A 22,431-nucleotide genomic window follows, 5' to 3' on the forward strand; every position below is an offset into this window, starting at 1 on the left:
CTTTTCTTCGACTATACAACTATACAGTATACACTATAGTCCCTTCGTTAGCTATACATAAGTTTTTCCTGAACCGTTTGGCAATAACAAAAAATTTACCGGAAAAAGGCCAAAGAACTGGAATCAAAGTTCGTTTCACGCACTTGTATTGCACACAAGAAACAAAATATAAGTAGTTTACTGTTGTCTTTTTAAATACATTTATGTGGGGCTCTTTGCGTTGCCCTTGCTATCAGCAGCAAACAATGAACCAACACCTGCGCTGAACTTGTACTCTGGTAAAGAATAACATGGTTTCAACAATGCGGCAAAAGATTGAATAGTTGCCAAATGTACATCGTTGAGAAGAGAGACAAATATCAACCAGCAGGTAACGCGAAAAGCCAGGTACATGATGATAAAATGCAATGCACTAATAATACAATACAGTACAGTGCTTAATTCCACACAACTTCATGGACAGGTTTGCAGGTACAGCTTTTTCGGAACTGGCATATAACGTTTCGACCTCAAGCACACTGCTGCTCTGGAAATTTCTAATGCCTATTTATCATGAGGATCAGGCGCTTGCTGATGAAGACGCATCGCAATATTTTGGCATTTCGTGTTATCCTTACGCCAGTTACCCATACATTTCTTCCACAAAACACGAATGTGACACTGCAGATCCCCAATACTCAGATAGAAGAATACCGGATCCAGTAAGCCTTGTAGCGAGTACAGCACCGAGGCGAATTGGATAAACACCAACAGCTTCGTTCATGGAATAAAGTTAAAGAGTATAAAATAAGCCAACGTGGGAATCCAGCACAGCACAACAACTACGGTGAACAAGGTTAATACAATAAACGGCCGCGACACGGCGTTCTCGCGGTACTTAACCGGTTCTGCATTGGGCGCAACCGGCAAACGCGGTGCCACACCGTCCGTTTTCCCGCGCAAGGCGGCTGAAGCTTTTCTCCTCTGCAACGTTTTCCATAGCAGCACCAGATAACAGACGGGCATGTATACCTTCGGCAGATCGAACACCACCACGGTTGTAAAGGTCGTCCACACGAGCTGTCGTGACGCGTTCAACCAGCAGCCGTTCTCCACGGGGAGGCGGTAATACAGCGCATCCAGTAAAATGCCCGGCAACATAAGAATGTGTACATAAAGGACCGCGCCTAAACAGAACGCAGCCGCCAAGCGGATAGTGTGGTGACTGCGGTAGGACATCGGTCCAAACAAGGCCCATGCGCGACTTAGACTGACCAGCAGATGCAGGTGTACGGTGACGGCGGCGATAACGTAATTGCTGTAGAGGCGCACTGTGCATCCCGCGACGCCCATTGTCCAATGAATATAAGAGAAGGGTATATTTAAGATCTCCAGTGCGCCAGATGAAGACGCAAAGACGATGTTGCTGAACAGAATCGCATTTACGTAAGTGTTAAAAGGAGTTCGTAATTTCTCGTTGTGCATTATCAGGATCAGGACGCCGGTGTTTGTTAAAAGGGTAGCGCTTGTGGCGCTGATCAGCCAGTTTGAGAGAGGCGATTCGATATGGTCGTTACTCGCCGATGAATTGGAAATGGCAGCAGAAATATTCAGAGTGGTATTCAGGAAAAGAAGCATAGTGGTGTTTGCTGTGGTACTTTGTCATAAATAATTTATCGAATACGAAAACGGTGTGTCAATCAGACAAGAGAACTTCGGAAGATTGACCTGATGCACGAGGGTGGCGTTTTAATTATGTACTCGACGTAACTAACGTTGGATGTTTGCAACAGCAAGGCAAGTATTCTTGAACCTTCGTAATAACGTCTTATGACATTTCCGTGTCTTTGACATTTATCCTATTTCTAGCATTTTATGTGGCTAACGTGGATCGAAGTTTTCTGAACCATGATTGGCACGTAACCGATAACAAAAGAATTTTCGGGTATTAAATCGCTGTTTTGCAGGAGAACGAGCGCGTACAGTAGCTACCGGTAGCATTCACGCGATTGTGTATAATTCCGCAGTGACAGCACGTACTACGCACGTTGTGCTTCCGTAATTGCAATTTGCAAACGAACTAGTGGCTGTAAACGCTCCCGTTACAAGAGCGTCTTTCATCCATCGGACACAGAAAGGTTCATCCTGTGTCAGCCAGATGTCGCCAAGCATACTAAGAGCAGATATTGTCGACAGAGCATACTAAGAGCAGATAGCAGATGTTAATCCCGAATGTCGTGAAATGCTCGTAACATGCGGTGGCGCAGCCAAAAAAAATTAAAATGTGGCGTAATCAACCCAGTTGATGTTGCAGCGATACTATTTGAGCTGATGCTCCTTGAGGAAAAAGCTTGTATTTTGCACTGCAGGCGGAAGACAAACTGAACAACGGGAAGTGCTTGGTCTTGGTAAGTTAGCGATGTAACCATATGCTGTACATTGGTTTCCGGCTCAACTTTCAGCGCTTCTGTGTATCAGATAGCTATGGCACAATTTTGATCGCAGTAACGCAGTGTAACGCAGTGTGTAACGCAGTGTTGCGGACGCATTCCTTGGTTTCAGACGAAAAATAACGCGAATGACCAAGTAGGCTACAACAACTGCGATTCTTGTTGGGGAAAAACAGCAAGTCGTCTCGGATTTCGAGCAGAGAAACATCCAGTTACAATTGATTCGGTTGTCCGCCGACCTGTTCAAACAAAAGTGGTACTCCTTTCTTCTCCCAAATAATATATCTGGTGGCAGTATAGTGTCTCCCTGTGCAAGGTTATAAATTAAGTACACACAGTTCTGACTCTATGTCAGTACATTTAATATAATATTATATGTTCATAGATCTTGATGGGAAGTGATTTCCTTATTTTGTACAAAGTAGAGAGCTGAAGGCATGGATATTTGCAGAAAGTTTTTATAAATTATTTATTATAAAATTTCTACTTTTCAGGATGAACTGTTTCCTTAGTACATTACATTGTCTGAAGCTGGTTAAATTGATTATGCGATACCGGATTAAGGAATGACCCTTACATTTGCTTTATTCCTAGCAAATGGGTCATGAATACGGAATGGAGAAACATGCAGACTGCAGAGTGAAGATCATCGCAGAACAGAGACATCTATTCCACACTGAGTGCTTTTTATTCTCTGATTCGAGATAGAAAGCAAGAACACTAAATAACGGCCTGTCTGTCATCCTGTCATCCCTCACCTGTTTTGGTAAAAAAAATGAAAAAATGCAGCCTTTATTGCGATTGAATCCGTACTCCTAACTTCAGCTGAGTTTCTACCCGTTTGCACCCCTCTTGCGAGAAAAAACACCACTGCGGACTCGTAAACAGTTCTATAGTGTACGTTACTGCTTTTGGTGCTCAAAACATTGAACTACACCGATTTAAACTCAAAATGTGCGCGCAATAACCGGCTGCTGTACTATCACCGAAAAAAGTTTAAAAACTCGGACGCGTCAAATAATTCACCTATCTATCCGACTCCGACCAAATTTACCATTATGGTAAATCTATATCTAAAGATCATTCTGAACCATTATGGTGATGATAACTTAAAAAACAAAGATGCAATGAATTTTCGAAAATTTTAAACTCTTATAACTTGGTCAATTTACATCTGACCAGCTTCATTTTGGTTCAGAATGTGTATGGGAATTTACTCCATGTGATGGAGCGATCGAACTTGGAGTCGGATAAAACACCGAATTATTTGCCCCACATTTGCTATTTTGAGAAAACGAATTTTTTGTGAACGGTATAGACTAGGCTGGGCAGCAAACCTATTCTTGGTGCGAGTGCTGCGCATTCTGTTGCCTCTTTGGGTCACGTATTGTTTCAGCTGAGCCTGAGCAGGAATGACTCTCTGACACTGAAGCGCCGGTGGTGAATGGAGATGGAGATGAAAACAGGGCAATAAATTTCATTGTTCTACCTGATCATTTATGATAGCGCGCGTATCTTCTGGTTCTTATACAAACATTTGCTGCCGCTGATAATTTCGTGGCTTGTGGTCAGCAAACTTGCCATCCCGCCAGAACAGAGATGTCTCCTCTTCTGCGCAGTATTAAAACCTTGTAAAAGGTTTCTGCTCGATCATAGTTTTTAAAATAGGTAACGGTGTACAATTTTTTCATAAAAGCTTGATTCACATCAGTAGATAGAGAAATGAATTCTCTATCGATTCCTGTGTAATTTAAAATGGCGTAATGTGAGTAGAAATTCACCTTCAGCAGGCGCGCAAGCCTGCATTTTTGTACATCATTCAAATGCTCTTATAGTTGCAAGTGGGGACAGGCCAATATACGATCATATGCCTATGTCACTTATGTCATTCAAAGTAAATTAAGTTAAAGCTTAAGTTTCCCCGGCTGACCAAAAACCCGCTACCTATCTAACATACAGTACATTTAACGATTAGATGTAATTTTCAAAAATTTTCACTTCATAATACTGAAAAGAAACTCGGGAAAAAAGGAAAGTCAGGGAAACTTATTCATAGCAACGTTAAACTGGCCTCTTCCGTATGCAACGTAAGTTCGTATCTGTACTTGTACGCACTGCTCTCGGAGAAGCGCTCACGCTGCATAGAGAAAACACAACAAAGCCGCAACTCCTCGAAAAATCACTTTATTTCCTTGAAATAAAGACTAGAAAGGTGACAACCAAAACAAATCTAAAGGGAAAAAGGCATGAAATCCGAGAGCTAATGAGGAATCGATGTTGTCGATTCCGATGCTGGCACTCGAGTGGTAAAACACGCTTTAGCGTGTGTGCAGGATGGCAAAAATGGCAAGCCGGGCCATGATGGTGAGGCGTCCGTGCCAATATCCTGTGCACTATGCACAACACTCTGACATGCCACGGGACGGGATGCCGAGGCCCCTTGAGGCTCAAAAACAGGAATGAGAAAAACAAGGAAATGCATGTTAAATGCAACATAATGAGCAGGTTTTATTAAAAAAATTGTGCCAATTATTCCATCACAGGTTAGTGAGAACACACGCTGCAAAATGCGGCGTTTAATTAATCAAGACGAGTTATAACTCGTAACAAAAATCCGGTAAAATTAATCCGGTCGAATCCCATTCCACACGTTTTAATCCGTGTTATTTTGCAGGTTTATTCCGGAGCTTTTCCTCCAACCATACGCATTGTTGCGTCGATCCACGACATATGTACAACTTAGTGCATCTACGGCAATTTTATTCGTTCGATTTATGCAATTAATGCACTACGGCAATTCTGAAACTGATTTGTGCACTGATTTGTGCGTTTTCGTCGATTCATCTCTGTAATGATTGAAATAAATTCAATCTGGTGCACTCGTTGGGCTATTTACGGCGATTAAATATCAGTACATACGTTGTACACTACGGCGATTTTTATTTTAGCATTTAATGCTTTTTACGGCTTCTGTACCTGCGGTTCCGCATTCAATACATTAAGAGCATCGCTCAGTACGGCGGACGTAGCTTTAGCTTCGCCGCTATCCTCACACATATCAACATCCACCTCAGCTGCGGGGATGAGAAAATACAACGGCTCATCGTCGTTGTCAGGAATCGTGACAACACAAATGTCCAATTCCAGAAGAGTCCTATCCGGGTTATCGGCGGCTATCAATTCCCGCTGTTTTTCCCGCAAAGCTTGCCGGGACGGGAAGAGAAAATTATTCTCTAGCGACGGCTTCTCGTCCGTCTCCATCGCAGCTTTCTGCTCCGTTATCTCAGGAGTTTCCTGAATTGTCAGTAATTCTACTGACGTGGTTACTTCATTCTGCGGCGTTCCGCTTGTCGATGCTGGTGTATTCGCAGTAACTACTGCCGGTACGGCGATTACGGTATCAGTTGCTGGTACAGTCTTTACTGTACTGTCCGATACAACTGGCACAGCGTTAGCTGTCTTCGGCGTTTCTTCGCTTCTTACAGTGTCAATCGACACTATCGGTTTCTTCAGTCCAGGCTGGACTGTTTTACTGGTTGACGGAGTGTCAGGGGAATTTGGAGCGACTTTGCGCTTTCCCTGATTCTGACGTTCGGCGAATCGCTTAATGAGATCATAGATCCCGTCGTAGTGTCCATTATGGGTCGATTCGGTTTTCAGTCCATCAACTTGCATCACATGCAGCAGATCGTTGAGGACTTTTGCCTGTTGCTCCTCATTAAGAGGCTCCCCCATACGATTAACGTAACTCTTTAATCGGCGATTCTGCTCAGCCTGACGATATGTCCGGGCATAATGATGAGCGTGGCAATTGCCCATTAACGCGGACAGGATGACTAAGATATATTTCTTTAGTCCCCATCCGATAGGAATCGTGTCCCATGTGATTTTCATGGGTGCTACTTTACGTTGCATAGCGCAAGCGGCACGGCAGAAAAACCAGAACTTAGCTGGGTCCGTGTCCGGTAATATAAACTGAAGGAGGAATTCCTCCGGCTCTTCGGTGAATAGGATTTTAAATTGGGAAATTAATTCCCAGTCAACAACAATGATCTCAATTAGTTTTTCCTTTAGCTGGGAAATATCCAGCGCGCTACGGAGTCCATAACGACGCGGCGTTTCATATCGCCTAATTTCCATCTGGCGGAACAGATCAATTTTATACATATTGATCGAGTTCTTGATACGAATATCGTATCCAATAATACGCAACAGATCCAGAGTATCTGTTATGGCCTTGCCAATTTCGGTTCTCTGTTCAGCATTAACAGTGCTAATTACTGACACAACGCGATCAATATACTGATCTAGGTCCCGACGAATAACGTCGATATCGCGGCGGATATACTGGGGATGCGTCTGACGCTCGGGCATCAATAGTACAGATGCGTCCGGTTTATACGGTGTTGGTTTATCGCGCGTTGCGCGGACATTCCAGTTCGGCGTTTTCTTCCTCTGAAATTTAACAGCTGCATTCAGCTTACCAGGCATTATATCGCCTTCTACGAACGAGTTATCTGGGGTTTTCCCCACGGTCGGTGAATTATACGTAATCTTCTGCCGAGTTTTACCACTAGCATTGCTAGTATTGCTAGAATAACTAGCGCCTGAGTTCGGCTCAGAATCGAAAACTGGTTCACTTACAGACGCAGGCTGCACTCGCAGCAGTTGTAAAGGCGGTTGCTGATTCGCTGGCGGCTACTGGTCAGCGGCGGAAGATTCGCTAACAGCGGATTAACTTGCCGCTGTTGTGGCTCTTTCGGTGCTGTTCCAGCCGGCCATGGACACGGAGTTATCGTTTTCGTCTCCGGGTCATACTGGTAGCTTCCGCTGGGGAGACTCTGCTGTAGGTGAGCAATATGCTCAGGTGGCAATGAGCCGGGCGGTACTTGCAATGCCATATTCGTATACCGAACTGGCTGTTGCTGTTGCTGCTGATATCCTGCTGGTGGCAGACTTTGCTGCTGGTATGACTGCGGTGAAAACATAACCGACGGCTGCCATTGGCCATATGCTGGCTGTTGAGACGGCATTTGCTGTCCGCCGACATTCGTCGGATAATTCTGTAAATTATGAGAATTATCTCTATTCGATGAGTATTGAATACCCGTATTAACCGGGAATATCTCAAAATTTCCACAGGTACTATTCACTGGAATAGTTACCTGATTCGATGGTGCTGTGATGCATTGCATCAAATTAGCGGTGTTCCGTCCGAAATTCTCCGGATGGGTCGCACACGACCATTCATCGGCTTGATCGCTGATAAACTTAACGGCACTCTTGTGGATGCCATTATAGTAATATGGCGTGGCACAGACAATCGTCCAATACTCCGGCAGCGTTATGGTGCGGTACGCATCCAGGCTGCGCATGAGTACTTCGTCAAATAATCGGGAAACAACAACTTGCGGATTATCCGATCGGTAGTTGGGTCCCAGCGTGCATTCCACGCATTTACGGTTATTCGTGTTATTTAAACAGCGATTGCAGGAGCGCATTGGCGCATAGGCGTACGGTAATTCCTCCATCTCTGCAAATAATTTAAAATAATTAAATTATGCAGTATTTACGGCGTTTTAATATTACTGCGTAGTATACGCATCTAACCACCTCGGAGATACTGTATTAATTAAATTGAATTAATTTTCTTCCTCGCTAACGTGGTCTAACACCACGGATAAAACCATCCCACGATGTGGGTCATTCAGCCCGATTATTCTCGGGTCGCTAATTAAGCGACTTATCGCTAGAGTAACGGCATCATCTACTGAATTGGCTATTGCCGGACAAACGGTTCTAATGTACTGGATGATTTCATCCGGTGATGAACCAGCAGGGTCACCGATTTCCCCAATTGTCTTTACGACAATTTCATCCCACTGTTTTAATTTATCGAACTGCACGTTCTGTAAGAACGAGAGTCCTTTGCGCCCGAAGCGGTATGACGGTGAAGTTTCGCCGTCGTAGCGGCGTGTGATTTGGGCGTCCTCGTACATTGTACGAATCATAGACTGCACCGCATAAGGCGGATAAGTACCAAAATATTCATTAATTCGCTGGGCTATGGGGTTTTCCCCTCTCTGTTCGATCTTATAGATGGCGACTGCCAGTTCGTGACGCGACGGTTGGGCCAACAAATTTCTCGGCTCATCCACTGCTATGGGCTTTTGTGCGAATGGAAGTCGTTTGGCCGGAGAATATGGGACTTCCTCGATGTGCTGATCAGTTAATTCAGCTATCCTTTTTCGGTTTGTATCCGCCAGGGCGTATCGCCCACTATTACCGGCCAATGCCGCGTCTACGATTATTCCTGTGGCGATTGCCTCATTAACGGCGGTAGTGACATCCGAATAACGCTGCTCGGGATCAACCGAGTCTAACGGCATGTACATATACCTAACAATCTCGTCGATAGTTGATCCACGAACATTGTGGATGTCTCTGATAGCAATTGCTACCGCTTCTACCATCTCTTGCATATTGGTAACTCTCATTTCGGCATATCTGCCCTTACGGCTTGCAGTTATTGCATATTTCATCGTCGGTGACCAGTTTTCGTAAACTTCCACCAACGTCCCGCGTTCTGAGGCTACTTGCACAATAAGTGCATATTCCTCGGTATCAATATACTGAGGAGCTCTAATCTGCCTGTACTTTTGTAACAGGTAAGCTGGCGCTGCCATCATATCCTTTTTCCGTACATTATTAATAATGTCCAAAATCACGCTCGTGACTTCAGCGATTTTATCGCTAGACACCGATGGAAGAGGTTTTCCAGTCTTTACTGGCGGCGAGGGACTTGGTGTGGGCGGCGATCCGCCTGGTTTTGGTTCCGGAATTTCCGGAGACTGTTTTCGCCCGTTAGATTCACTGGAAGTTCTAGCGGGACCTACTTCGCTGCCTCTTTGGGCAATATCACTTCGCTGCTCATCTATAACCAGCTGCGGCTGTTCATCGTCGTCAGACGACGATGGCTGATGTCTCAGCTTCTCCCTCACTTGAACAACTCTTCGAGATATCTCCTCTCTGTCTTCCTCCAGTTTACGCTTTTTATCCTCCTCTCCCGGCGAGGGCGTGCTTTGCACGCGATAAGGGCGCGTCTTACTGGATATGGCACTAATGCTAACGGCTGGTGACGGTGTTCGCGATCCCGATAATTTCGGGATAATGTAGCTCTGTTCTTCCTTGATTCGTACTGGGTTCGGGCCCCGTTTGAGAGTCCCAGCCGCTTGCTGGTGTTCGATCGGCGCTTGCACGACTCCCATTGGAGTAGGGAATCTAATTACGGCTGGCTTTAAGCCAGTTTCCTTCCAGAACGCCGGGGGCGGTTGCACTTGCAACTGTGGCCTTATTTGCGTTAAGACTTGTGGTGTATTATACACATGCTGCGGTATCGTAACTACTCGGAGTTCTTTCCCATTAGGGGCGTCTGTTTTCGTCGGGGCAAAGGGACCTTCCATTATGAAGGATTGCCCCAACGCTGCCTATCTCTGGCCTCTTGCTGCTCGTGGTCGGCGATCAGCTTTGCTAATCGTTCGTCGGCGTCTGCCGCCGGTTTCGGTGATCTGTTTCGCTTAGGCTTTGCCTTCAACGCTGTTTCTACTCCTGCTTTTGCAGGCGATTTAATAGGTTTCTTTACAATTGATTCGTACGGCACCTCTTCAACTTCTTTTGAGGCTTCTGCAGCATCACTCTGTGCCTTTGCACGCGCTATCATGGCCTTTGCCACTCTTTCTGCTGGCGGAGTAATATGCAGTTGATCAACTGCGGCTATTTCCTCTGGTTGGGCAGCAGTCGCTGCTAACGAGTGTCTGTAAGATGCCAAGTCGCGTTCCCGATTACTGCGCAACAGTAGCTCATATTCGGCATATGATGCCACTATTACTGGATCAGTTTGCGTGCTACGTGACATAGTCACTGGAATTACTTCTGGTGCCACATTGGGCAAATTACCGGCATTTTGAACGTTCTGGACATTCGGGGCAGCAAATCGCTGCGTCGGGCGATAAGCTTGATTTCCCGCTACGGGTGGGGCGAAGAATCGAGGATTACCTCTGCCAACCGGTCGGTTCGGTCGCTGATCGCGGTCCATTGCGAAAATATCTGCAATGGAAAAAATTACACAATTTAATTGTGAAATTTTTTGATACGGTATTACGGTGTTGAAATAACGCTCGTTATTTTTATTTAAACAGTTAATACTGTTTGACGGTTTTTCACTTTGTGTACTTCGATCCTACTGTTATACGATGAATTTTAACATATCCATTAGCGCTTTTGCGCAACTTTAGCATAAAGCGCTTTCTTGGTACCGGTTTATTAGCGGTATTGCGCTTATTATCGTTGTCGTCGTTATCTACTGTTTCCCACTCTTCTGTATCAGCTACAGGGGAATTACTCGCAGAATTATCTGCAGAGGTACGGACCACATCGTTCGCAGGGTTTCCCTTAATTTATGATTCTCCAACAAGTCCTGAACCAATAAGGTTTCTCTCTTGCGATCTTCTTCGGTGGTTTTGTACGGCTTTAGCCGTTCACAATTACGACTCGTATCTCCTCTGTTTTATCGAAATTTATTCGTTTAATTTCGACGGCATTAGTGTAGGGAAACCCAATGATTTCCCACGGTTCGAGCTCATATTTCCGACGGAATGACTCCGTTTCGCCTTTTTCTTCTCAATTTTCAGCATAACCATGTCACCTATATTATAGGTGTCTTCCGACCGACCTTTGTCGAATCGCTCGGCGTTTTTATCAAATTCATTACGAATATGCAATTCTGCGATATCCTGAGCGCGACTCAAATTATAGCGTAATTCCTCCATATAGTCGCGAATTGTCGCGTGATCTACCGGGAGGTTCGTTTTTGTTTCCGTATCTGCAGGAATAACCTGCTCTCTACCGTATAACATAAAATACGGCGACAGATTTGTCGTTTTATTCGCTACACGGTTTTTTCCGGCAATTACAAATGGTAGGACTTTGTCCCGATTACGTTCCCGGCCGTCACTGGCGTACATCGCGAGTGAATCAGCAATTGTTTGCATTTGTCTTTCGACAAGTCCACGCCCGATCGGGTGATATGCAGCACCATAATGGTGCTGTATTCTTAGCCTTTTATTTATTGCTTCCAATAAGTAATTATGGAAATGTGTTCCTCTATCGGTGTTCAGAATTCGTGGTGTTCCGTACGGCAGGAACACGTCATAAATCAAGAAATTAGCGACAGTTTCCGCCTTTGCGTCGGGTATTGGTTTTGCAATTACGAATTTCGTAAGTTCATCTATCGCCACAGCGATATAGGTATTTCCCCGTGTTGTTTTGGGCAATGGCCCTTTCAAATATACTTGCATTCTAAACCACGGCTCGCCGATAGCGATCTGCTGTAGTTTGCCGGGTGGCGCTTTGCGCAGTGTCTTGCGGTGCTGGCATGCAAAACAGTGATCTACGTACTTGATAATTTGAGAGACCATATTCTCCCAGAAATAACGTAAGGCGATCGCCTGATAAGTTTTAGCACGGCCTAGATGACCGCTAGCCGGTGCATCATGCATTGCATGCATAATATCCACACGCATGTGCTTTGGCACAACAAATCGACGGTTAATACGACCATATTTTTCCGATATTTTATACAGTACACCATTCCACAATTCATAACCGGAATAACCGGGACGTTTAAGCAAATGGACGCTTTCTACGCGTCCCTCTAACGCGTGAATTATGCGTTCAATATTAGGATCTTTCTCCTGTTCGGTGCGATAAAACTTAAAGTTGTCCTCCTCTTCCTCATGTTCTGCTCCATCCCTTATCGTTACTACACGAATAGTCGGAGTACTGAATTTAGAATCTTTAAACTCATCCCAGTCATCGTCTGGGCATTCAGTGGCTTCTCCTACCGGGTGCCTACTTAACGCGTCAGCGTTATCACACTGTTTTCCCGGTCTGTATAATATAGTCATTTTATGACTGCTTAGCTGGAGTGCCCAGCGCGTTAAACGGCCATTCAGTCCCTCTTTACGGGAAACCGATCTCAATAAATTAGTTAAAGCTTGATGATCAGTCTGTACTGAAAAGTGTGAGTACTCGATGAAGTGTCGAAATTTCCGACACGCGAAGACTACTGCCATACATTCCAATTCTGTAATTGGATATTTCTTTTCAGCGTCTGTGAGCAATTTGCTCGCATAAATGATTGGGTGACCGTCTTGGTGCAATATAGCACCGATTCCTACCGTCGATGCATCGCATTCGATTACGGTTGGTTTACTTGGATCAAATTTTGCCAGTACTGGTGCGTTAATTAATGCTGATTTCAAATCGGCAAATTCGCTATCGTGATCTACGGTCCAATTTGATTTTACATCGATTTCTCCTTTTAGTAGGCCGTATAAACGGCGCGTTCTACCGGCAAAATCCTTAACGAATTTACGATAGTAATTACAGAGTCCGAGGAATGACTTCAGATCTTTCTCTGTCTCTGGCTTCGGGTATTTCTCAATGGCCGCTATTTTATCGGGATCCGTTTTTATCCCGTCCTTGGACACAATATGTCCAAGGAAATGCAGCTCTGTCTCGCCAATATGGCACTTACTCGGTTTCAATGTGAAACCTGCCTTTAAAAGGCACTCGCACATTAAACGTATTTTACGTTTAAGGTCTTCGAAGTCTTTAGCGGCAGCGATAATATCGTCTAAGTAGGCGAAAATATTTTCGCTATGAACGTCCGATAGTGTCCTATTCATGGCTTCCTGAAACGTTGCAGGGCCATTACAGACGCCGAACGGCAGTCTTAAAAATTCATAGAGTCCGTCCTGCGTAATAAACGCAGTTTTTTCGATCGAATCTTCGTGCATTTGCACTTGCCAAAATCCGGCGTTACAATCAAACCCACAGTAGTACTTATTATCTGCTACTGCTTGTAACAGTTCATCAGGGTTAGGAAGCGAATAGTTGTTCTTTTTTGTAACGTCGTTTAATTTTATATAATTCACGCAAAATCGCGTGCCGATAGTCCCATCGGGATTCTTTTTACTCGCTAGCACAACAGGAAAACACCATGGTGAATTCGACTTGCGAATTATTCCTTTTGCTAACATGTCGTTCACATGTTCCTGAATTATTTCACGGCCTCGCCATGAAGTTCTATGTGGTTTTGACTTTATTGGCGCAGTATCGCCAGTATCGATCTGATGCTTTACGATTTGTACGTCGCCAAATGGGCGAGTTTTTGTGGCGAATAAGCCAGGATATTCAAGGAAAATTTCCTTGATTTCCCTAATTTCCTGTTCCGTTAAGTTGGGGTTGATTTTCAACTCATCTACAGCTTTTTTAACGGTTTCCTGCTTTTCTGGTGTCATTTCTGCCAACATTGTGGCATTAACTTGAATATTTGTATCAGGGATTTCCTCGTACGGTTCTAAATAGCCAATAAATTGGCCTTTTTTGATTGACTGCCGCTGATGTAAAAAGTTAACAAATACCATATCAAACTTATTGTTCAGTGGTTTAACCACACCTTCCATCGGTTTTATCCGCCGTTCCATATACAGGTGCGGACTCGGAAGAAATATAAATTTGTCGGTATCGAACTGCTCATCCGCATCGAATTGGACATTTACTGTCGCCCAATTAGTACCCGGATTAATTAGTAGTTTTTCGCCGGCGAATACTTTGATAGGCTTAGCGCGTGTACCGCGGTAAGTGGGGTTAATGTTCGGAGACTGGGAAAATTCCCAAGTCGGAGATTCATTAGTGATCTCGGCAGAATCAGTGGGCCCTACCAATTCTGCATTTACGATAATTAAATTATTAGAATCCGGTACTACTTCGATGCTAGCTTGATTAATTAAATTATTATTAGTTTCATTAGTAGCGGCAGTATTAAGGGTATTACTCACTACGATAGGCGGATCGTCTTTTAAAATTCAACTACCCGCGCCATCGGCGCAAAACTGACTGACCGATTATGGTTCGCTACGGTTTTTATATCCGTTTCATTAACGTAATTGTTGAGCGGTTTACACTCGTTCAACTGGTACGGCAATACTGGCAATTTACGCCGTTCTAATTGCGTTAATACGCGCAAAGGTGTCCGTAGTACATACGGCAGCGGTATTTTTAAATGCCTAAATATTTCGTTTAACTGACGTTGTTTTTCCTCTAGAGCGGAGTATTCCGCTTTGTATTGTCTCGCTAGATTGCGGACAATTTCTTCTGCCTTTGCAGAATCAATCCCCGGTACAGGTACTTCTTCATCCATGAACAGGTACATTACATTTGTACCTTCTTCTTTTGCTTTGATTAAATCCTGGATTTCTTTAACCAGCACTCGATATTCGCCCCAAAGGCGGCGAAACGTAGCCTTTGCGGCCAATCGGATTTTCCCGATTTTTTTAGAACCGATTTACGGTTGGGAATTTCTTTAAACTGTGTTACATTATTTATTGTGGCTTTTGCCACGGGTATCGGAAAGACTTTGCTCCCAGCTGGTACGATTTCATTTTTCGCTAGCTTTAATTCAATCGGTTCATTAACCTGTAATTCTCCCGTTGCCACGGGTATCGGGAAGCTATTTACTATTTCTGTGGTATGTAATGCCTGTATTACAGGAGGTGCCATTTCATCAAATATTCGCACTTGCGGTTTTCCCGCTGGACGGTAGTCCAGATAGGTTAATTTGTTATTTTTCACGTTATACTGCACGTCCTGCAAAAAATCCTGGCCCAGTAATACCTGGACTTCATCTGTAGTCGGTTTAATATACACCGAGTGTACAGCTTCGAAATCTCGAATTTTGACGATTATACGGCATTAGTGAGTAACTAAAAACCCCCGTACTCCGCCGATTCCGCGGATATGCAAGGCTTTTACTAAGGGTATTTTAGCTGAGTGGATTTCATTAGCAAATTCGCTTGAAATCAAGGATGTCTCGGCTCCGGTGTCAATCATTATCGGCGCTTCGCGCCCGTTTATAATTGCATTTATAATTAGCGGGTGTGCGCGTCTAGGTTTTTTGTAATTAATTACAGCAGTGCAGAAGTTAATAGTAGCATTGCTACTATCCGATGATTCATCGGGTTCAACGATACGCAATCCGTTGATTGTAACTATTTCGGTTTTGTCCGGCGGTTTGGGCGGAATCGGGTCGGTAAAGCCGGAATTTACCGCCCTTCCTCGTTTTCCTGATCGGCCACACCGAAGAACGGGTTATTATCCGGTAACTGTGATCCTGGCGTCGGGCGTACCCGATCTTCCACGGGGCCAGCACTCTGGCGGGAATTACTCCTCGGCCTTGCCGGCGAACTAGGCTCACTTCCTGATTGACTGCCGCTACGGCGCTGATAGAAATCGGCGGCATATCGCCGATTTCCAGTCTCTGGATCATGGTAGGCCAGGTAAGTTGGGTTTTAACATCGCAGTTTATCGCGAAACTGACATTCACGGAAGTAATGCCCGCACAAATCACAGTGCTGGCAATACTTCACCACTCGGTTGCCACGCAGAGTTTTCTGCAGGGCCGGTGACCGATCGGTCACTTCCTGTATTCTATTAATGTTATTTGCCCATTGCTCCTTACGAGACGGCGCGCGGTTATCATCCTGATTGATTCGACTGTCATTACTCTCAGCTTTGCTGATATTACTGCGAATATTATTATTATTATTGTTACGACTACCGTAACTCGGTTTTCCACTGTTTTTACTGCTTGGCCGCGGCGGGCTGGCCGCCGCCGCCGCGTAAGTCTTCGATTGTACTTGTACAGTTCGTACGGTCACTGCCTCGCTATCGCGGTCCTGTTTACGCCGGACGTTGCCGACTGGGATTACATATTTCTCAGGGTTATTTGACGATAAATAACGAATTATTTCCAGAAATTGTTCTGGTGTTAGCGGTCTCATTATCTCTATTTTATCGTGCAACTTCTCGTGGGTTTTCAACCCTTTTACAAGGAAGTTTACGACTTGTTCCGGTGATCCATTAAATCCTGCGCGATCGCGCAGTGTCATCATTGACTGATAATAGGTTTCCAGAGTCTCTTGACCTGGTTTGTAGGTACGGTTTGCCAATTCAGCGAGGGCATTTACTGCTCTTTTCGAATCGCCAAAACGGGCAATTAACTGTTTTTTCCATTCCTTATAGGTCGTCGGCGGTGTTGTCGACGTTATCAATCCGTTATACCAAATAATGGCATCGTCTTTGAGGCAATACGCCAATTCGGTAATCTTTCTTTCATCGGTTACCCAACGATTTGCGGTTGCCGCATGCTCGAATTTGATAATAAAACTATCTATGTCCTCTTTACTACCATTGTAGTTGGGACGCGGTACGGGCTGTCGCATCACTTCGGCCAAATCCGATTTTCTAACAGGACTAACTGTCCTGCTTTGTACGATGCCTGCTCGTTGGATCTCTTCCCGCAAAACACTGCGGAGATATTGCTGCTTATCAGCGCTCGGCATTTCCCGAGAGTTATTCTCGTTCATTGCCGAGGGCGTATGCTGTACACGGGATGATTCTGCTCCAGTATTACCGGCATATGCCCTGCTGAGCGGTCGCTCGCCGTATTCCACGGCTTCCGGGTTCATTTGCCGGTCATACAATACTCGGTAATCTTTCGCTAAAGAATTAAATTTCCCAATAAGAGATTGGTGTGCCGTTTGGCTTTCGTGCAACATAGATTGCACGTTCTTCAGATCGGTCGTGCAATTAAAATTGTTGGTCTTTAATCGCTGATTTTCTTGCCACACTTGATCAAGCATGGTGTCCTTCTCAGCTAATTGCTGATTCATTTCGGAATTTCTGACACGAACTTCATCTACTTTCGCTTTTAACTCGGCAATCGCCGCATCCTTTTCGCCTATTACGGCCCGCAAGCCCAACACAATTTTCTCCATATTTTTAAAGGAGCTGTGGGCGTGCTGGTACTGATTTTTGTGGTGCTGGACTTCGTCCTCAGCTACTTCTAGCTTCCTCTGCAAATCTTTTATCAACACTTGGTTTGCCGAAATAGTTTCGGTCGCCTGTTTTAATTCCACAATAGTGGAACCTGTTGCCGGCTTAGCCGCAGAATTCAGCAATTCATTTAGATTAGCAGTGTATGATTGCGTTTTACGCAATGTGGTAGGCACAACTGTTACCGGTTCCTCCTCTTCGTCCGTCGTTGCGGACTTATTCAGCTCGCTTTCGCTCACTTGAGAAAACGACCCTGTCGTGGCCGTTGACTCTGTAGCACTTTCAGATCGTTCCGGCGCAGGCGCGCGTTCCTCTTCCCGATTATCGGGATTGACTTGTCTAACTTTATCTGGCGTTAGCGGCCTGAAAAACAACTGATCAGGCGGCTCCATTACTGGTGTATCAAGGAGATTATCTCCTTGATCCATTACGGTCGTTTTACGCGGCTTACGGGTTTTATCCTGGAGGACTTTGTGGGTAATTTCCACACCTGCCTCTTTCAGCTGATTTGCCTTACTACGGGTTACTTTGTCCGGTTGTGGAGCCCCGCTCGTACCAGCCTTTGCTGGGTCTTCGGTTATTCGATTTAACACTTTACTGGCCGACTTTAACACGTCCTCCACGCCTTGCTTCAGCCTATCAATGGCTGGTTGTTTTCTGGTCGGGGAGCGGTGTATCGGCATTATGCCATCCGCTACGGTATTGTCGAACTCGAGAAATATCAAATGATAGTAGTTATCGTCAAAATCTAAACTTATTTTTTTCTGTTATGCTACAGGACTGCTTTGCAGTTTTCGATTTTGTACAGTTAGAAGATTGGCCTGGGCGGCTATGAATGGCCTGCTCCACGCAATTCCATTAAGCTGCTCTGCAGCTATGCTTACACAAAAGAGCGGCTATCACTGATAGAGATCAGCTGGTTCTTTGACATGACTTTTAAGCAAGACTGGGGAAATCCACTCTGTAGAGCCATCGCTCCGTTATAAATAACCTTTACAAAAACAATTCGTGCGTTCGGCTAATAATCAAATAACATCCTAAAAGACAGAACAATCGTTCTCTTATAAGAGGATGTCATCCAGATACACCACGACAATATCTGTCACGATAATTTTTACTATTCTGCCATCTACCACAATAGCCAAAACTTTCCTCATTTTTGTCACAATTTTGACTATACGGTACTCAATTAATTGAAAACAATCGTTTTCTTCCTTCTCCGTTTTATCAAAACACTAATTTGTACTCTCTGGACAGAAATGATCCGTCCTTTTCAGGAATTAATCCTATAAAATTCAAAATTATAGGCTTAGCGCCTACCACTTTGATGCGTAATCCGCGGTTCTTCTCCTTGCTGGCGGCCGCGTGCCTTCCGAACCAGCGACGCTCCTTGCTTCTAGTGCTGTAGGGGATTCTCCTCCGCTAGCTGTCACTGATGAGCTGGGACCTCCACTGAAGGAGAGGAACTTCCGTGTCACGGCGTATGTGATAGAACGCCGTTATCGAGTGCAAAAGTTAAACAAAATTAAGGGAATGACAGGGATCTTGAGGCATCTCCACCATCTCTTACACTGCGATACTATGCACAACACTCTGACACTGCGATACTTATTTATTCAATTCCATCTGGCTGCTACAGGCTGATTTCATGACAATCAAATGAGGTCGAATCAGTGCTTAGACAGGCGCTCAATTAAATTGTTAAACGATTTTAGTATAACTGACCCGGAAAGAATCTTCAAGTGGCGTTGTGTGGTATATTCAAAGCAAACGTTTTTGGTTACTACAAGGTTAGCAATACTGAACATGCATGCAAGTTCAGTGAATGTGCTAAGAAAATCTACGTGCGCTTCAATGTTACTTGCAACCAAGATGACGCAACCATCCAAAATTAGCATTCCCGGTTTAATTGTCGTGTAACTCGTGTTGAGTGGGCAAAGTACTGCTAGGAGCTGGTTTGTGGTTAGCTGCATGTTGGCCAGACGAAATGTGTGCGGATACCGATTTATGCTGTTGATGGCTTTTTGAAAGCGATATTCCGTGGTCAGGCTTCCCGCATACCATACGTTCCCGGGAGCCGATAAAGAAAGGAACCCACTGTCGTCATCATTTCCCCGGCTAGCCTGATCCAGATAAACCTGGTTTTTGGCGTATTCATGGTTCAATACATTGTTCCATTTCTCGCACACCCTGCAGAGAACAGTTATTAATGGTAAATGCGGACTTAACGAGCAACCGGAAAACAGATATGTTCTCTTGCGATCGGCATGATGCAAAAAAAATATTGCACCGAAGTTGACCGAACCATTGAGGAATTACTGAATGAAATTATGAATGCCAACAATTTGTGCATATGTCCTGATTTAGTCCTGAAAGTCTGTACGCACAAACCGTTTTCGCAAGCGTCCACAAAAATATATGGAGAGAGTTTCAGACGATACGATTAAGCATCAAAGAAGATTCCGAATATATATCCGTGTACGAAATTGACGTCATATGCCGGGCTCTTACTTTAAAACCTTAGTTTCGCTGTAATTCGGCAGTACAGTGAACGACGAAAGAATTGAGAATCGGCCAGAATTGTTTGCGGCACAAAACTAAGATACAAAATTAATAAATTTAATAAAACAATTATTTTTCTACGGGAGCACCTCCGATGCGCATATGCCGTCAGCAGAGAGTTGGAATAGAGAAGCGTTTGCTTGCGCAGTGTGCGGGAAAAACAATGCATCAAAGCACTTTTTTATTCCCACATTGTACGAAAGTACGTACCTGCGCAGACGTGTTTGAGTTACCGTGTCCACATGGCTAAATATTTCCACGAGAACGTTAAGTACCAACCCTTCACTAGTTATCGTGGCGTCTGTAATTTATTAACAAATAAGTATACGTTATTAACAAATAAGTATAATTTATGACAATATTGCTAATCATATCAGCAGTGCAGAAACTAATATTTTCATCCGCTGTACGGCCAGTACATGGCAATATGCTACGCCTCCAAAACTTGGTTCCGTTCTGCATTGGGTTTTGTTAAATGCCTTCACACCGCTATTTACTGTGCTTTTTCATATTCTCACCGCTTTCAGCAGATATAAGGCGGGGTTTCTTCGGCAAGGACAATGACGCCCGGTTAACTTTGTCGATATCTTTGATTATCGCCCCGACAGTACTCCACCGCGGCGCGTTGTTCTGGGCCGCTGGCACCATGGCGTGCCACTCTTCATACGACAGCCTGTGGATTTCCGCCAGCGTGCTGATCGTCTTACTCCAGCACATCTCGTAGTTGTCGATACCCACGAGGATGACTTTATTTCTGCTTATTACCACACAGGCCATGTCGCTGTTAACCTGGCCAATGCAGCGGTTAAAAGAGGGATCAAAAAGGCGTTCCATGTACACCACACCGATATCCGCTTGTTCATATTCCATCTTCTGGAACGTCATAAACGTAACCGGTCGCCCAGGAAAAACATCCTGCATCGAGGGTTCTCGGCAGCACTCATAACGAAATGTGCGGAAATGTGGTATCATCTGCCATTGCTTATTACCGTCCCGTTCAGTTTCCGCTGTCACCCAGATATTGTTGCTCGGGTTCGCCATATCGGTTTTGTAGTTCTTCACGCGTTGCCATATAAACGGTCCGTTTTCAGCTCGACGTACCGCCGCGAATAAGCACACAGTGTGATGCTGTTCACCACATGCTTCGCTGCAGGGAGAGTAGTTTGGCAGAAAGACGCGATCGAACGGTATCCACTGCGCCGAATGTAAAGGAATATCGAAATTAACCAGAAGGCTGGTCGTACTAACATCCTGTACTTGGCCCCACGCCCAGTAATTCCTCCAGTCTTTCACGATAACATTGTTATTCAGATTGATTATTAGAGGAGCCATTCTGATGACCAGTCTGCAAGTCAAGCTGCCTTGCAAATTTCGAGGTGACAAACGGCAATATCGCTGGGTAAAAACACTTGGGGCTATACAGCTGCGCTGCCTAGACCTAGGTTTTGCTGAAGACATCAAAATCATGCATCAGTGAACTGTGTTTGATGATTGGAATCGCTGTTTCATAGATGGAAGACAACTCATTTAACTGTGAGTACAAAACTTATTGCAACAAGGCGCATCGCGTTAAATATTTTGATGCTAAATGCTACCAGCGAGGACTGTATATACAGAGTACATACTTCAAGTATACGCTGTACAAGGGTTTAAGGGCAGAGAAACCAGATAATAATCGTACCATAGCTGTCCTGCCCAAAGTTCTCCGTCGTAATAATTTGACCCGCCTTTTGTCTTTTCGCATTCATTCTCTTCGTCTCTAATTTGTATTGTGCCAATTGGAACTCAATGGAGCCCAGACATATTGCTTGGATGACATTGTTCGAGTGATAAAGAAATTTTTATCTACAAGACACAGATAGGTGCAGCGTAACTGGCAAGAGAAAATAATCGCTGCTTGAAGACACCAACCACATGCCTACACGTTCAAGAACGGACAAAAATTAAATTGTCCGTTAAAAGCCTAAAACTGTACACTTCTAGTGCAGTCTACTGTGCAGAGGAAGACAGAGACATGCTTAAATTTTTATTTTTTAGCGTTTTTGTAACAAATCTCGTCCTTTTTAGTACTCAGTTTGTACTTACATGACGATACTTATTAAAGGCTATTCACCAATTTTTATTACAAAGTAGTGGTGTGCTGCGATTTGATCGATTTTTACTAAAATGGGTCAGTAATATTCTGTAGCCAGTGGTCAGCTTAAAGATTGTGATAATACGATTACGATCCTATAAAGGTTGACGTATATTTTTGACGGGAAAACGTAGTATTAAGTATGAGTTTTATGGGAAAAATGAAAATCGGAAAATGTAGGGTTTCGCCCTACAGACGGTATGTGCCCGTTGTGCGTTGTGTGCCCGTAGTTGATCGATATCACGCCGGGGATGCATGATCCCGGCGTGCTCTGTACATGTACGTGTATTGATTTTCCCCGCTGACGTCCATAGACGTCAGCGGGATCTTTCCATTTTTACCGGCTCG

At 44.5% G+C, this 22,431-nt stretch overlaps 2 protein-coding genes across 2 annotated transcripts; both read right to left on the reverse strand.

Annotated features, from left to right (window-relative positions):
• Nucleotides 1–5,123: 5,123 nt before the first annotated feature.
• On the reverse strand, nucleotides 5,124–6,250 carry LOC129598107 (uncharacterized). The gene is made up of 2 exons (XM_055495861.1): nucleotides 5,406–6,250; nucleotides 5,124–5,177 (listed from the first exon to the last, which is right to left on the reverse strand). The coding sequence occupies exons 1-2, from the start codon at nucleotides 6,246–6,248 to the stop codon at nucleotides 5,169–5,171; spliced, it is 852 nt and encodes a 283-aa protein (XP_055351836.1). The 5' UTR covers nucleotides 6,249–6,250; the 3' UTR covers nucleotides 5,124–5,168.
• A 12,744-nt stretch (nucleotides 6,251–18,994) lies between these two features.
• On the reverse strand, nucleotides 18,995–21,461 carry LOC129598095 (uncharacterized). Its single transcript, XM_055495847.1, has 3 exons — nucleotides 20,468–21,461; nucleotides 20,160–20,250; nucleotides 18,995–19,577 (listed from the first exon to the last, which is right to left on the reverse strand). Exons 1-3 carry the CDS (start codon nucleotides 21,414–21,416, stop codon nucleotides 19,058–19,060), a joined length of 1,560 nt encoding a protein of 519 aa, XP_055351822.1. The 5' UTR covers nucleotides 21,417–21,461; the 3' UTR covers nucleotides 18,995–19,057.
• Nucleotides 21,462–22,431: the final 970 nt, after the last annotated feature.

Source organism: Paramacrobiotus metropolitanus, unplaced genomic scaffold, assembly GCF_019649055.1.
Source record: "Paramacrobiotus metropolitanus isolate TYO unplaced genomic scaffold, Prichtersi_v1.0 Parri_scaffold0000114, whole genome shotgun sequence".
NCBI lineage: Eukaryota > Metazoa > Tardigrada > Eutardigrada > Parachela > Macrobiotidae > Paramacrobiotus > Paramacrobiotus metropolitanus.

What these genes read in the sequence shown, in the direction of transcription:
- LOC129598095 (XM_055495847.1), bottom strand. Translation starts at nt 21,416, where the DNA reads ATGATTTTGATGTCTTCAGCAAAACCTAGGTCTAGGCAGCGCAGCTGT. An exon ending in CCTTATATCTGCTGAAAGCG is followed by an intron (nt 20,251 to 20,467) that starts GTGAGAATATGA and finishes AATAAATTACAG; the next exon opens with ACGCCACGATAACTAGTGAA. An exon ending in ACTCAAACACGTCTGCGCAG is followed by an intron (nt 19,578 to 20,159) that starts GTACGTACTTTC and finishes TGTTCTCTGCAG; the next exon opens with GGTGTGCGAGAAATGGAACA.
- LOC129598107 (XM_055495861.1), bottom strand. Translation starts at nt 6,248, where the DNA reads ATGGGCAATTGCCACGCTCATCATTATGCCCGGACATATCGTCAGGCT.